The sequence below is a fragment of the Leishmania infantum genome, chromosome 27, assembly GCF_000002875.2.
Source record: "Leishmania infantum JPCM5 genome chromosome 27".
Lineage (NCBI taxonomy): Eukaryota > Euglenozoa > Kinetoplastea > Trypanosomatida > Trypanosomatidae > Leishmania > Leishmania infantum.
Window position 1 is genome coordinate 380,586 of NC_009411.2, and position 16,156 is coordinate 396,741.

Below are 16,156 nucleotides of genomic sequence, written 5' to 3' on the forward strand. Positions count from 1 at the left end.
ACCTCATGCAGTGCTCGGACTGACAGGAAACTATGTGAATAGTATTCATCACGCGCATGCGCCTCGCGCAGCGGCGAAGTGGCAGGGGGTAGCGGTGAGAAGGCAAGCGGCGCGGCACCCCGTCGCGCCGCATCTAGGAGAGTTGATGCTCCCACCCGCTTAATGGTGGGGAGCGGTAGGACTCAATGCACTCCGTTCACGCACGTCGCAGCGTGCGGCCCGGCGGCGGCGCCGCCACGCAGTGGCAGCGTCTCAGACCTGTTGAGTTTTGTTTTCTTGGCTCAAAATGTGCGCTCATAGCCTCGCTCGCGCACAAGAATTGTTTCTCCATCAGGGCCACCACGCACACGCGGCTGGACAGCCGACAGCAGCCCGCACACGCGCCCGTGCCACGCACGTCAGCCGAAAGGTGATTTGCATGTGTATCTTCTCATGCGCCAGTCAAACTGTTTGGACCAACACAGATGAGTGCATCATTCAGCGGCACACGCACACGCACACGCACACAGCAGCACCCGCACCGCGTCAGTGTGAGCTGAGTTGAGAAATGCTATGACCTCATGCAGTGCTCGGACTGACAGGAAACTATGTGAATAGTATTCATCACGCGCATGCGCCTCGCGCAGCGGCGAAGTGGCAGGGGGTAGCGGTGAGAAGGCAAGCGGCGCGGCACCCCGTCGCGCCGCATCTAGGAGAGTTGATGCTCCCACCCGCTTAATGGTGGGGAGCGGTAGGACTCAATGCACTCCGTTCACGCACGTCGCAGCGTGCGGCCCGGCGGCGGCGCCGCCACGCAGTGGCAGCGTCTCAGACCTGTTGAGTTTTGTTTTCTTGGCTCAAAATGTGCGCTCATAGCCTCGCTCGCGCACAAGAATTGTTTCTCCATCAGGGCCACCACGCACACGCGGCTGGACAGCCGACAGCAGCCCGCACACGCGCCCGTGCCACGCACGTCAGCCGAAAGGTGATTTGCATGTGTATCTTCTCATGCGCCAGTCAAACTGTTTGGACCAACACAGATGAGTGCATCATTCAGCGGCACACGCACACGCACACAGCAGCACCCGCACCGCGTCAGTGTGAGCTGAGTTGAGAAATGCTATGACCTCATGCAGTGCTCGGACTGACAGGAAACTATGTGAATAGTATTCATCACGCGCATGCGCCTCGCGCAGCGGCGAAGTGGCAGGGGGTAGCGGTGAGAAGGCAAGCGGCGCGGCACCCCGTCGCGCCGCATCTAGGAGAGTTGATGCTCCCACCCGCTTACTGGTGGGGAGCGGTAGGACTCAATGCACTCCGTTCACGCACGTCGCAGCGTGCGGCCCGGCGGCGGCGCCGCCACGCAGTGGCAGCGTCTCAGACCTGTTGAGTTTTGTTTTCTTGGCTCAAAATGTGCGCTCATAGCCTCGCTCGCGCACAAGAATTGTTTCTCCATCAGGGCCACCACGCACACGCGGCTGGACAGCCGACAGCAGCCCGCACACGCGCCCGTGCCACGCACGTCAGCCGAAAGGTGATTTGCATGTGTATCTTCTCATGCGCCAGTCAAACTGTTTGGACCAACACAGATGAGTGCATCATTCAGCGGCACACGCACACGCACACGCACACAGCAGCACCCGCACCGCGTCAGTGTGAGCTGAGTTGAGAAATGCTATGACCTCATGCAGTGCTCGGACTGACAGGAAACTATGTGAATAGTATTCATCACGCGCATGCGCCTCGCGCAGCGGCGAAGTGGCAGGGGGTAGCGGTGAGAAGGCAAGCGGCGCGGCACCCCGTCGCGCCGCATCTAGGAGAGTTGATGCTCCCACCCGCTTACTGGTGGGGAGCGGTAGGACTCAATGCACTCCGTTCACGCACGTCGCAGCGTGCGGCCCGGCGGCGGCGCCGCCACGCAGTGGCAGCGTCTCAGACCTGTTGAGTTTTGTTTTCTTGGCTCAAAATGTGCGCTCATAGCCTCGCTCGCGCACAAGAATTGTTTCTCCATCAGGGCCACCACGCACACGCGGCTGGACAGCCGACAGCAGCCCGCACACGCGCCCGTGCCACGCACGTCAGCCGAAAGGTGATTTGCATGTGTATCTTCTCATGCGCCAGTCAAACTGTTTGGACCAACACAGATGAGTGCATCATTCAGCGGCACACGCACACGCACACGCACACAGCAGCACCCGCACCGCGTCAGTGTGAGCTGAGTTGAGAAATGCTATGACCTCATGCAGTGCTCGGACTGACAGGAAACTATGTGAATAGTATTCATCACGCGCATGCGCCTCGCGCAGCGGCGAAGTGGCAGGGGGTGGGGCAGCGTGCGCTCTGGCACAACAGGACAGGGAGTTGCGTGGGATGGGGCACCCACCATTCCAAGGGAGTTGTGCGGCGGCCTAGAAGAGAGGGTGTGCGGCAGAGACACCCCACGCGGACGCACGCGCGCACACGACGGCAGTGACAACGCGGTGTCGTCGCGGCAGAGCTCGCGAAGCGCCTTCGCTCTCGCTGTCTTTGTCTTTCTTGAACTTTCGGGCGTGCTCTGTCACTGACAGGTGTAAAGACAGGTGCCAGACAGGTCAAGATGAAGCTGCCGCCCGCGCCATCGCTATCGCCCCTTCACCCACAAGCATGCACGCAAGCCCTCCGCACCCGACAGCACCGCGTCAGTGTGAGCTGAGTTGAGAAATGCTATGACCTCATGCAGTGCTCGGACTGACAGGAAACTATGTGAATAGTATTCATCACGCGCATGCGCCTCGCGCAGCGGCGAAGTGGCAGGGGGTAGCGGTGAGAAGGCAAGCGGCGCGGCACCCCGTCGCGCCGCATCTAGGAGAGTTGATGCTCCCACCCGCTTACTGGTGGGGAGCGGTAGGACTCAATGCACTCCGTTCACGCACGTCGCAGCGTGCGGCCCGGCGGCGGCGCCGCCACGCAGTGGCAGCGTCTCAGACCTGTTGAGTTTTGTTTTCTTGGCTCAAAATGTGCGCTCATAGCCTCGCTCGCGCACAAGAATTGTTTCTCCATCAGGGCCACCACGCACACGCGGCTGGACAGCCGACAGCAGCCCGCACACGCGCCCGTGCCACGCACGTCAGCCGAAAGGTGATTTGCATGTGTATCTTCTCATGCGCCAGTCAAACTGTTTGGACCAACACAGATGAGTGCATCATTCAGCGGCACACGCACACGCACACGCACACAGCAGCACCCGCACCGCGTCAGTGTGAGCTGAGTTGAGAAATGCTATGACCTCATGCAGTGCTCGGACTGACAGGAAACTATGTGAATAGTATTCATCACGCGCATGCGCCTCGCGCAGCGGCGAAGTGGCAGGGGGTAGCGGTGAGAAGGCAAGCGGCGCGGCACCCCGTCGCGCCGCATCTAGGAGAGTTGATGCTCCCACCCGCTTACTGGTGGGGAGCGGTAGGACTCAATGCACTCCGTTCACGCACGTCGCAGCGTGCGGCCCGGCGGCGGCGCCGCCACGCAGTGGCAGCGTCTCAGACCTGTTGAGTTTTGTTTTCTTGGCTCAAAATGTGCGCTCATAGCCTCGCTCGCGCACAAGAATTGTTTCTCCATCAGGGCCACCACGCACACGCGGCTGGACAGCCGACAGCAGCCCGCACACGCGCCCGTGCCACGCACGTCAGCCGAAAGGTGATTTGCATGTGTATCTTCTCATGCGCCAGTCAAACTGTTTGGACCAACACAGATGAGTGCATCATTCAGCGGCACACGCACACGCACACAGCAGCACCCGCACCGCGTCAGTGTGAGCTGAGTTGAGAAATGCTATGACCTCATGCAGTGCTCGGACTGACAGGAAACTATGTGAATAGTATTCATCACGCGCATGCGCCTCGCGCAGCGGCGAAGTGGCAGGGGGTGGGGCAGCGTGCGCTCTGGCACAACAGGACAGGGAGTTGCGTGGGATGGGGCACCCACCATTCCAAGGGAGTTGTGCGGCGGCCTAGAAGAGAGGGTGTGCGGCAGAGACACCCCACGCGGACGCACGCGCGCACACGACGGCAGTGACAACGCGGTGTCGTCGCGGCAGAGCTCGCGAAGCGCCTTCGCTCTCGCTGTCTTTGTCTTTCTTGAACTTTCGGGCGTGCTCTGTCACTGACAGGTGTAAAGACAGGTGCCAGACAGGTCAAGATGAAGCTGCCGCCCGCGCCATCGCTATCGCCCCTTCACCCACAAGCATGCACGCAAGCCCTCCGCACCCGACAGCACCGCGTCAGTGTGAGCTGAGTTGAGAAATGCTATGACCTCATGCAGTGCTCGGACTGACAGGAAACTATGTGAATAGTATTCATCACGCGCATGCGCCTCGCGCAGCGGCGAAGTGGCAGGGGGTAGCGGTGAGAAGGCAAGCGGCGCGGCACCCCGTCGCGCCGCATCTAGGAGAGTTGATGCTCCCACCCGCTTACTGGTGGGGAGCGGTAGGACTCAATGCACTCCGTTCACGCACGTCGCAGCGTGCGGCCCGGCGGCGGCGCCGCCACGCAGTGGCAGCGTCTCAGACCTGTTGAGTTTTGTTTTCTTGGCTCAAAATGTGCGCTCATAGCCTCGCTCGCGCACAAGAATTGTTTCTCCATCAGGGCCACCACGCACACGCGGCTGGACAGCCGACAGCAGCCCGCACACGCGCCCGTGCCACGCACGTCAGCCGAAAGGTGATTTGCATGTGTATCTTCTCATGCGCCAGTCAAACTGTTTGGACCAACACAGATGAGTGCATCATTCAGCGGCACACGCACACGCACACGCACACAGCAGCACCCGCACCGCGTCAGTGTGAGCTGAGTTGAGAAATGCTATGACCTCATGCAGTGCTCGGACTGACAGGAAACTATGTGAATAGTATTCATCACGCGCATGCGCCTCGCGCAGCGGCGAAGTGGCAGGGGGTGGGGCAGCGTGCGCTCTGGCACAACAGGACAGGGAGTTGCGTGGGATGGGGCACCCACGTTTGAGACGCTGGTGGAATTGGAAGCAGGTTTTTCGACGTCTGTGAGGATCCTTGACTGTCCTTTCACGCTGTTGTCGCGATGAAGACGTACTCGCGAGGGATGTCAGCGTCATTGATGGCATACCTTGTTCAGGCTTCGTTGTCGCAGAGGGAGATCGTGCCGAGGAGCCGCTTGCCGCATGAGTAGGTGGATGCTACGCCGTTCTATATTTGGTTGGCTTGCCGCTTTTCGCTTTGTTCGACTGACTGCGGCGGTGCTGAAGCATGCGGACGCTGTTGTAGAGTCACCCATACAGTATCCTTGATTTGTGTCTCGGGACAGAGAGAAGTCTACGTGGCGGCACGAGGAGTCCGGAAACCACCACGAACGTCGGAATGGAATGGAAGCGTAGGTGTCCATGTGTGGTGGAAGGGTGTCAAGATTGCCCTGGGAACCTGCCGTCAGAAACTCCTCTGCCGTCCTATTATTATTCTGTGCCGTTCGCGAAAGTAGAGGAGCAGGATGGAGGGGCTGGGGTGGCTGAGGTCATGCAACGTGTGATGTGATGAGAAACCCAGGAGCAATTCAGCGAAAAGCCACAAAGGAGGCGCTGACCACGCACGGCCCTGCTGCAGCGAAGAACCTGCAGTAACTGCAGCTGCAAGCGGCAAGCGTGATCCCCAAAATGCATGATGGACATCAGGTCGGCGCACGCTGAGGGCACAGAAAAAAACATTCTCTTCGGCAAAGTCGTTCGGGTGCCATGGCGAGGTACTTAACACTCATACCTCACGAAGACGGCGAAGCATGTGCGACACACCCTCTCCACATACCTTGAAGCGGGTGTGCTCTGCACGTAAGTGAGCAGCGCTTTCTCGGCTTTCTTTGGCTTGCCCATTCCACTTCCACGAACAAGTCAGCAAGCCTACACGCGCACAGCCACAGCTCGCCTGCGACTGTTGCGCCACGGCTAAGGCCTGGTCGTCCAGGACGAGCGGCCTGCCGTCGGATCGGGCCGCGCGTCTAACCGGCTCTTCCTCTTCTTCCTCGTCCCTTCCCCGGGTGCGTGTTGCGCGATCGGCGCCAGGCGGACCTGGCGGGACTGCATGCCTTGATCCACCCGGGCCGCGTCCAGGGCTCTGCTCGAGGGCGGAGGCAGTGGCGTCTGTCGTGCGGGCACTAGGGGGCGGATATAAGTGAATGGAGGAGGAGCTCAGAGAGGAAGTGGGCCAGCCGCAGGTCAGGGCCCTCTGCGACCCTCTGCCCTGCCTGTGCGCCGTGTTTCGCCCTCGGCCGCTTCAAGCCGCGGCATGCCGTCATACAGTGTGGTGCCACTTTACATGGGAGTCTGGAGGACTCGGTGGTGCAACTCGAGGGTGCTCTCATCGCGCTTCCCGCATCTGCGCCGCATCGGCCCACACGGTCGCATGCAGGAGATGCCGCATGTTTCCCGAGCATGCACGTTCTTTTTTTTTTCGGTGCGCCTGTGTGTGTGGGGGCGGGTGATAGGTATGGATCTCGTCCTCCGACATGTGTCGGATCGTCGGCACGATTCGTAGTGCGCTGCTGCAAAGGTGATCATCACGACGGCAAGCCTCCTCGGCACAGCGATAGCCCATACCTGTCCGCCGATACCGAGGAGCCCGCCAGCGGTACCCGAGGGCAGGCTGCAGGGTCTTTGGCTTTCCCACACAGTGGGTGCTGGGCCGTGAGATACCACCGGCGAGGTGGTGGGCGTCATCAGGGGCCGCTTGACCGTTACCAGTGTAGCAGCAAAGGCCCCAGCGTCAGCGGCAGTGAAAGGGAGAAAAGATATAACCTCGAGGAAACGGAAAATGACGCCGGTGCTACCCCATCTTCTTGAGCGCAAGCAGCACCTTCCCCGACGTCGAATAGAGGGAAGGGAAGAGCATGGGCGTGATGGACTGGTACACGGCGTAGCCAGGGTACTTTTTAGCAGTAAGTTGCTCCGTGATCATTGCTGTCGAAAAGAGGATGAGCAGCCCCAGCAGGGGGCACCCAGACCACTGCCACCACGCCATCGACGTTGCTCCACAGCTGCGCGCCGCCACCGCCAACATCACCCACAGAGACGCCTCACAGAAGACGTTTAGGTGTCTGCTGTAGCCGAAGACACCTGTGACACAAAACCCGTAACAGTAAGGGGCCTGATGCGGCGTTCGGACCTTTGCGCACTGAAAGCGCCACTGCTGCTCGTCGCAGATCGTCTCAAAAGCAATGAGAGCCACCAGCAGAACTGCAAATGTGGCCTCCTTCGCCGTTGCTGGCGTCGCTGGAAACTGCATGACAGGCAGAGTGATGGCCCACAGCAGCCACGTTTGAAAGAAGGAAATGACGAAGAAGTTGAAGAGCGTCCAGACGACAGGCGAGCGGGAGAAGATGCGCCACGTGTGTACGTAATTCCACCGGTAGTCCTCGCCGCCACGGGAGTAGCCGCCGCGGCGGAAGAAGTTGAAGGTCAGGCGGCACCCCCACACCGTTATGACAAGGCCGAAGAGGGTTGCGGTGCTCAGCGGGAACGACTGCCCCGCAGCGCGCCTCACCGCAGCCCCGCGTGCCTGCTGGTGCGTGTAGTATACGTGGATCCACGTGTACACCACCGGTAGAATAGACCACGACCGGTCCACCCACGAATAGTTGTCGTTGCGGTGCGCTGCGATGAACAGCACAAGCGCTGTCAAAGTCATCAAGGTTCCGGAAAGGGCGAGGGATGTAGCCGTAACGGCTGCGGCGGCACCGGAGAGAGATTCCATGCTCTTGAGGGTATACAAATATCTATTCACGTTCCGGTGGCAATCGTGCTGTTGTCCACTGCGCACTATGACGGAGCACTTACATATGAGAGTTCGTGAATGGATGCACGATCGTATGTCCGCTGCTGCGTGCACTTGTCCGAGTATAAAGGTATGCCAGCCCCTGAGCGTGTACTTCGACCGTCAACAGATGTTTACCTCGTGCTGTGCTACCTCCAGATGCGACCAGGAGAAAAGAGGACAAGAATGAAAGCGCAAAACAACCGCACTGGTGGTGGCGGGGAAAAGGGATGGGCGAAGAAGTGGTCGATGGATGCGCAGCAGATCAGAAGAGACAGAGGGCAAGGCAGAACGAGGGAGGCCGGCAGACTTGAAACGTCACACCAACCCGAGACAAAAAAAGGAAAAGGCCTTGATGGCTGACCGACTTGAAAAATGCGTTTTTTTTTTTGGGGGGGGGGGTTCGTGTGTGTATCTGTGTTCCCTTTTGCCCGTAGATGTGTATATGCGTGTATGTGGTCTCTTCGTGCCTGCACGAATGCGTGCTCGCGGCGTGCGAGCATCAGCAAAACAGGAGGAGGGTCATGGTGCGATCCGTGGAGGAGCAGGTGCGCATGAACGAGTAGTTGCACAGCGTGTCCGCGCAAAGGTGCGCCATAGCTGAACAGTTACAATCACATCGCTGAAAGAGGGAGCTCTCGCGGCTGTGGCAGGGCAGGCACAACGCGGCACATGCCCGTGTTTGCTGCATACCACCGACCGCACAGTTGCAAGGAAAGAGAATCGAGGAAAGCGTGAACGCCCAGCTGCTTCACCAAAAGGATAAAAAGGGGGCGTGCCTTAAAGAAGTGCACCCAGAGCACGTCGCTGTCATCCTCCTCGGGTTTTGCACGTTCGCACTTTCTTTTTTCTTTCCTCGTGTGCCCCTTGCTCTGCCCGTGCAACGCGAGCTGCACGCCACTCCACGCCCCTCCAGCCGGCCCCGTCACACCGGCCCACATGGCCTGGCGCGAGGCAGCGGTAGGCATACGCGGTACAGCACTGCGCCAACACAGTCACCTGGGTACGGCCTCCGTCCCAAGCGCTACACAGCCGCACCCTCCTTGAGAGTGGCGCAGGCTCCCTGCACCGCTGGGCAGAGTGAGGGGCCCGGAGGGGGAGGGAGAGGGGGGAGATGTGTTCGAGCCACGCTGGCCGCTCCGGCGCCACGCCCTCCACAACCTCGGCAGCGACATCAGCAGCGATACATCGCTCTGACCTCCCCTACGTCGTCGGTGCTGGGCCCCGCCACCACCCGAGGTGGCTGGGGCACTTGGCAGGGGTATAGGGGTTGGGGGGCTGGCTCGCTTCCCCACAGCCACACACACACACACACACAGAGTGGGGTGCGTGCTGGGCCCTGCGACACGACGCACTGAGGGGTGCACCCTCCACCCCACCCCTCGTCGTCCTAGACGGGGAGGAGGAAGGGGCGGGCAGAAGAAAAAGGGGGAGGCGGTGGTGTGATGAGGAACTCGCCGGTCTCATGCTAACAACGGCGCTTCTAAACATGCATGTATGTGCTCGTTTCTGGACACTGCCCCCACACCCCTTACACCTCCTTCTTTGTTGAGGCACGTGCATAGCAGACACGAACGTAAAGAAATAAAAAAGAGGGAACTGCCTGAATGGCGCACGTCCCACTGAGATGGAGAGAGGCGTCGTCGTGCCCGCCCTTCTCATCCGCCCCCCCCCGCCGCACACCCGACGCGCGCATTGGGCAAAGTCGCTCGTTTTTTCTCTTCTTCGCATTTGTGTGTATGTGTTGTGTGTGTAGAAATGTGGGTGTGCGTCGGTCGGTGTTCGGATTATACTTTCCTGCCATAGGTTAAAAGTAGGGCGACACGCCACCCCTTGCGTGTGATCAGCGAAGGGAGAGGTTCCACGGAAACGGTGAAAGCTTCGGTGAGGAATGTGGTGGTGGTCACGACGGTGGGTGGCGACCCCAAGGTGCAGCCGCCGTCTCGCCTCGCAGTACCTCTCCCTCCTGCGTCTACGTGTCTACTTGAGCCCCTTCAGGAGGTCCTTTGTGATGTTCTTGTGGTGTGCCTCGATGGTACCGCCACCGATCTCCAGCAGCTTCGCGTCGCGCCAGAGTCGCTCAACCGGCATACCTTGCGAGTACCCCATACCACCCATCACCTGTATCGCTGAGTCCGCGACCTTCTTGGCAATCGGTGTGGCAAACAGCTTGGCGGCATCGCTACCAAGACGGTTCTTATTGCCTGGGTGGACGTTGTGGCTGACCGAGTACACCAGTGCCTTCGCCGCCTCGGTGTCGGCGTAGCCCTCTGCGATGTAGCGCTGGATCTGGCCGAAGTTAGAGATGGGCTGGCCAAATGCTTTCCGCTCCGACGCATATGACGTCATGAGCTCTACAGAGCGCTCCGCGATGCCGACCGCCATGGCAGCCAAGGTGACGCGCTCCAGCTCTAGGTTGCGCATCATGCCCACCATGCCCTTGCCCTCCTCACCGAGCAAATTCTCCGCCGGGACAACGACGTCTTCCAAGAAGAGCTGGCACATATGAGATGCGCGCATGCCGCATTTGTCAATCTTTGGGCCCTGTGTGAAGCCCTTTGTGCCGCGCTCTACCGTGAAGGCTGTGATTTTGCCGTCCACCTTGGCGTAGATAAGAAACACGTCGGCGACCGTGCCGTTCGTGATCCAAATCTTACTGCCGTTCAACACGTAGTTGCCGTTGCTGTCTTTCTTCGCGGTCATCCGCATTCCCAGCACATCGGTGCCAGCGCTCGGCTCTGACATGCCCATGGCGCCAACGTGCTCGCCCGTGAGCACCTTGGGCAGCCACCGCGCCCGCTGCGCCGGCGAAGCACTGTAATAGAAGTTGTTTACAAAGAGCATGGAGTGGGCGAGGTAGGCTAGGCAGAACCCGGGGTCATACTTGGAGAGTTCGTGGTGGATGATTACAGCAGCCACAGCGTCCATGCCGGCGCCGCCGTCTGCCTCGGGAACTGTCACACCCATTACACCCAGATCGCCAAGCTGCTTGAAGAGGTCGCGGTTGAAGTGGCCGTTGATGTCGTCCTCCCTGGCGTGCTTGTCGACCACCTCACGAGAAAACTTGGCCACGGTCTCACGCAAGGCCGCGTGCTCTGGTGTCGGGTTGTACAGATCCATGAAGGCACGGCTCGCAGACGTCATGGTGGCGGCCGCTGTCCACCCGCACGTAGCGGAGCGGCGGCCGAGCGACGACTGCAGCACACGACGCATGATACTAAATCCGATGATCGGCAAGAGCGATGACACAACCAATCGGCCGAGAGAGACACACGAGCAGAGAGGCGCTGAGGGCGAGAGACCGACAGGAAGCGAAGACAGTACTGACTAGCGGCCAGCACAAGGTCGAAGCACCTATGAAAAGAGAAGGAAGATAAACGCACTGTGAGGTTAAAGGATGCTAATGAATAATGAAAGGTGTTGATGAGGGACGACAGGGGGGGCATCCGAATCAACGGGAGAGAGAGAGGCATGCGATGCGCGCGTAGGGGGTGGTGTGCAGGAGTGCGTGTCGTTCGCGTATGGCCCATACGGATATATGCGTGCATATGCATGAGAGAAGAGGCAGATGTGGGCGAATCATTGGTGGAAAAATAAAAAAAGGCATGCACCTATGTCGCCCGAGGCGAATCAGCACAGCGATCCCGACAGCTAACAGAGAGAGAGGCCTGCTCGCGTGCGTCTCACGCCGGGCAGAGCAACAAAGCAGCAGTATACTGTCAGTTGTCCCTCCACACAGAGCGCGGGGACAACGTAGCAACCCCCATACCATAGCCGAAGAGGAAGGAGCCGCTCTGCGTGCTCGAGCGCCAACAGCCGTAGGGGTGCGTGGAGTCACCCCTATTATTTCTTCTTTGGGCGATCCGGCTTGCCGGTTTGTGAGCAACGCTTGTCGGTGGAGTGCACTGTTCTCCTTGGGATGAGGCGAGAGAGAGGCTGGCTACGCGATCCCGTGCAGCCGTGTTTTGGCAGGGCGTGCGTGGCGGCAGTCACTTACACGGCCAGGTAAGGGCGACGAGGCTGCAGTCTCAGCAGCCGCAAAGGTGTCCTGCAAGGAAGGGGGAGGGGAGGTGACCAGGGGGGGGGGACAGCGATGCAGCGGCGTGTCTGTCATGCCCACCAAACTACGCCGTTTCCTTTGCTTTTCCTATGCTGCTGCTACCCCGTCGTCGTCCCCGTCGTCCTCCCCATCGCTTTACTCTGTCCTCGCCTGGTGTACCTCGTCGGACTGATTGAGTCGCTTCTTCCCCTCGACAGCCGCCGGCGCCGCTTTTCGGGAAAGGATGGCGGCCAGCCGCATAAAAGCACCGACATCTTCATCCTCGGCTCCTGCGCTGTGGCAATGACTCAACCGCCGCTCCGCCTCCGTTAGTCGCGCTGTGTCCACAGATGTCATGATGTTCCTTACGTTCTCCGTCAGAAGGCCGATAGACGTGCTCGTCGTCAGCCTGTGCCCATCGTCTTGGGTGCTCACTCGAATGGCACGGCTCAGCTCGACTGAGAAGCGGCCACGAATACCCAGCACAGCAATGCACTGCTCAAGCGGCGCAAAGACGGGGCCGACAGGGCTCGTCACCTCCTCTACTTTCCCAGCGTCTGCCGTCTCCGCGTTGGCAGCTCCCTCCGCGACACCGCAGCCGATCTTCCGACTCAGCCCCCGCACGTGCGCGGCAGCGCGCAACGAGCCCACGGACGGAGGTCCTTCCCGGTGCGGGAAGAAGCCGTAGTCGGGGCACCGACCGAATACGTAGCTTCGCAGGCTCCATAGCGCCGCCGCTAGAAGCTGCGTCCCTTCCTTGGCGCCGCCGCCCCCACAACCGCCGCCACCGCGCAGAAGCGCCTTGGTCGTCTTGCGCTTGTTGCGTGGGACGCGCAAGAGCTGTGTCGCCATGGAGCCACTACGCGCGAGCACCGCGCGCAGAAACTCCACATCCAGCTCGAGGTGTCCTCCGGAGATCAGGGCACGGCGGAAGTAGCCCTCGTTCACGCGTAGATGGCGGTACCGCCGCCACAGCGCGATGCTGTCGCCTCCGATGCCCTCGTAGTAGTCGTCGCCGGAGAGCAGCATCAGGAACACAAAATCGATGCGGTAGGAAGGGAGCAGCTCAGCTGGCAGTGGAGGGTTCGGCACGGCCTGGGACCAGTGGTTCATCAGCTCCCACAGAGACGTGAGGCTGAGGTCAAATGGGTCGATCAGGGTGTAGTACGAGTACGGGACAGCCACCATGGCGACCAGGATGAGGTCCGAGTCGTTGCCCACCATCGTCACGACATCGTCTTGGCTGTAGCTGCCATCGGCGACTGTCTCAGCCCAGAGCCTGCGTAGGAGCGCAGACATCTTCACCTCACCCTCCCCCGGCTCGCAGCACCCGCTTACGATCAGCTTCGCCCAGGAGTAGTGGGCCTTGCGCTGCTGAAGGTATGTTGTGATGTACTCCTCGCAGGCGAGCACGAACTCTGCCCCGCAGAGGATCTCCTCACGGTGCAGGGGCACTTCGCCCAGCACAGGGTCGCACGTGTACCACGGTGAAACACGGATGCTGCTGTTTCCGCTGCCCTTCGAGGAGGCGACTGCTGTGGCGGGACGAGGCGGGTGTACAGAGAGGGAGTTGCGGCGCTCCTTCTGCGTCTTGAGCTTCGCAATCGGCGCCACGCCGTCGTACACAAGGACCAGCGTGTCGCGGGCCCGCACACGCGTGAGCAGCTCATCCATCTTTGCTGTCACCGCGCGCAGCGTCGCTGCAGTCGTCGGCCTCGTGGGGTCGTATGCAATATGCAGCACGGCATTCATGTCCACCAGAAGATGGCGCGGGTTCGCCGCGTAGCAGTCTGCGCGCGCATTTTTGTTGGGGAATGCATACTGGATGCTGTGGTGCTCCACATAGCTCCAAAGTCCCTTGACGCCCATGCTACGCTATTAGAGTCACCCTCGCCTTTCTTCGATGGCGGTGGCTCGAGCTCTCGAGAAGTTCGATGCGGGTTCAAAAGGTTGATCGGCTGCAGTCAGCGATTAAGAAAAAAATTGAAGGAGAGGGAAATGTTATGCAACAACGAGAAGCCCTCGCCCACAGAGAAACACAGCGGCAACGCGAGCGCGGGCAGACGCTGGACTCGCCATTTACACGTGGCTCAGCTCTGCTGATGGTAGCACAAATGACCTTTAGCAGAAGATGTGGTGATTATAGAAGACCTACCACGCGCTCTCGCCGGCACACACACACACAGCAGCGGCACCACATGCGCCCGCACGATGGCCGTGGCATGCTTCCCGTCTCTTCGCTGTGGCGTCGACGGTGATGCAGCACCTCATCTCTGTCTCTGCGTGCGCATCAAACTTGGCTCTCGCAGCGATGCAGCCCCTCAGGTCCTGCTCCACCGTCCATAGAGCCTTTTGCTTCTTTTTCGTTTCCCCCTTTCGTTTCCCGCTCCCCCACACCCGAAAGGAAACCCTCGCAGCACAGCGAGGGCCGTGGCAGTCGGCATCGCCACAATACGACAAAAGAGGCAAGGAAGGGTCTTGGTTTGTGTCAGCGTGTGCCCCTTGCTCTGCCCGTGCAACGCGAGCTGCACGCCACTCCACGCCCCTCCAGCCGGCCCCGTCACACCGGCCCACATGGCCTGGCGCGAGGCAGCGGTAGGCATACGCGGTACAGCACTGCGCCAACACAGTCACCTGGGTACGGCCTCCGTCCCAAGCGCTACACAGCCGCACCCTCCTTGAGAGTGGCGCAGGCTCCCTGCACCGCTGGGCAGAGTGAGGGGCCCGGAGGGGGAGGGAGAGGGGGGAGATGTGTTCGAGCCACGCTGGCCGCTCCGGCGCCACGCCCTCCACAACCTCGGCAGCGACATCAGCAGCGATACATCGCTCTGACCTCCCCTACGTCGTCGGTGCTGGGCCCCGCCACCACCCGAGGTGGCTGGGGCACTTGGCAGGGGTATAGGGGTTGGGGGGCTGGCTCGCTTCCCCACAGCCACACACACACACACACAGAGTGGGGTGCGTGCTGGGCCCTGCGACACGACGCACTGAGGGGTGCACCCTCCACCCCACCCCTCGTCATCAGGGAGCGCAAAATGCAAAGAAGCAAAATACTAAGGTGCACAGCGACTTTCCACACGAAAAATTATATGAAAACCACAGGCGCTCTCGTGAAGCGCGTTGGAGTTAGAGCGAACGATAAACATCGACCTTCGCGGCTAGAAGGCGCGCGTTCGCAGCTCAGCAGATGATCCTAACGGAGGAGCAGGATGACGCTCTGACGACCACGGCGGCTCCAACGCATGGCTGGAGAGCGGCGAAGACGACTCGCGATTGCCGCAACGCGGCCTGGGCGGGGGGCAACCCCCCTCCCCCCACCACCACCTGAATATTCTTTTTCTCTTCAGCTTTCGCCGCAGGATGGGCGGCTTCACGTGCAGCTATGAAGGAAGGGCCACTGCATGGATTCTAGGCCGGTTCCGGGCCATGTCCCGCTACACCCACCCCCGAGGCACCGTCATCTTTTACGGACCTCACAGCAACCGGCTATGCAGCTGACGTAGGGCAGCGCAAAGGCGGCCCGCCAGGTTGCTTCTTCCAGCCTTCTTGCTTGCCCCGATGCTGCGAGGACCGTCAATAATGTGCGACGCACGCACACACACGCACAAAGGCGAACCCAGCCCAAATACATGACTGATGCATCAACACGGATACGTACGACAACAGGGGGAATGGGCGAGGCCTGGTCCTGGCCGCACGTCTGCGTAACGGATAAAGGCAACTCGCGAGCGTAGCGGAGGCGTCGTCAAACATGCCCTCCCTGATTCGGGTGGAAGGAAGAGCGTCTGCGGCCAGCTGTGTGCACCAGCAACGTGCATCACATTCCGCTCATTCTTTGGCCTTCTTTCTTCATCGAGTCGCACAACAAGAGAAAGAAAGCAGAGTGAGGTCTGTGTGCGTGTGCGTGTGTGTGTGGAATGGTGGAGGAGAACAGAAACGAGCCAGCAAGGGGTCCGCTTGTGCAATCCTTCCTTCTGGCGCGTCGTTGCACCTGTGCGTCTCCACAGAAGACACGCGCACACGCCTACCCAGTAGTCGCGTAGGCGCTCCGCAACGTGCAGGTGCTGCCGGCTCCGTTGTGGCTGAAGTTCGGCTGAGTTGATGAGCCGAGTGCAGGTTTCACATTTCTCTGCTCACGCCCTGCCTGTGAGTGATCCTTGGCACCATTGGCTGCCAAGCCCTTCTGAACGAGATGCTCCTTGATGGACGGTGGTGGCTGATGCTTCAGACGGGAGATTGAGTGAGACGGCCGGTGCCCACATACATGATAGACGAACGCCAATGGGCACCACGGCATCCCACTTGTCACAAGATGAAAAGAACGAGCAAGACGG

At 60.3% G+C, this 16,156-nt stretch overlaps 3 protein-coding genes across 3 annotated transcripts; all 3 read right to left on the minus strand.

Moving 5' to 3' along the window:
* Positions 1-6,796: 6,796 nt before the first annotated feature.
* LINJ_27_0780 (hypothetical protein, unknown function) lies at positions 6,797-7,723 on the minus strand (the record flags this gene model as incomplete). Its single annotated transcript, XM_001466290.1, has 1 exon — positions 6,797-7,723. The coding sequence occupies one exon, from the start codon at positions 7,721-7,723 to the stop codon at positions 6,797-6,799; it is 927 nt and encodes a 308-aa protein (XP_001466327.1).
* Positions 7,724-9,763: 2,040 nt separating this feature from the next.
* LINJ_27_0790 (putative isovaleryl-coA dehydrogenase) lies at positions 9,764-10,996 on the minus strand (the record flags this gene model as incomplete). Its single annotated transcript, XM_001466449.1, has 1 exon — positions 9,764-10,996. One exon carries the CDS (start codon positions 10,994-10,996, stop codon positions 9,764-9,766), a length of 1,233 nt encoding a protein of 410 aa, XP_001466486.1.
* Positions 10,997-11,978: 982 nt separating this feature from the next.
* On the minus strand, positions 11,979-13,691 carry LINJ_27_0800 (conserved hypothetical protein; the record flags this gene model as incomplete). Its single annotated transcript, XM_001466448.1, has 1 exon — positions 11,979-13,691. The coding sequence occupies one exon, from the start codon at positions 13,689-13,691 to the stop codon at positions 11,979-11,981; it is 1,713 nt and encodes a 570-aa protein (XP_001466485.1).
* Positions 13,692-16,156: the final 2,465 nt, after the last annotated feature.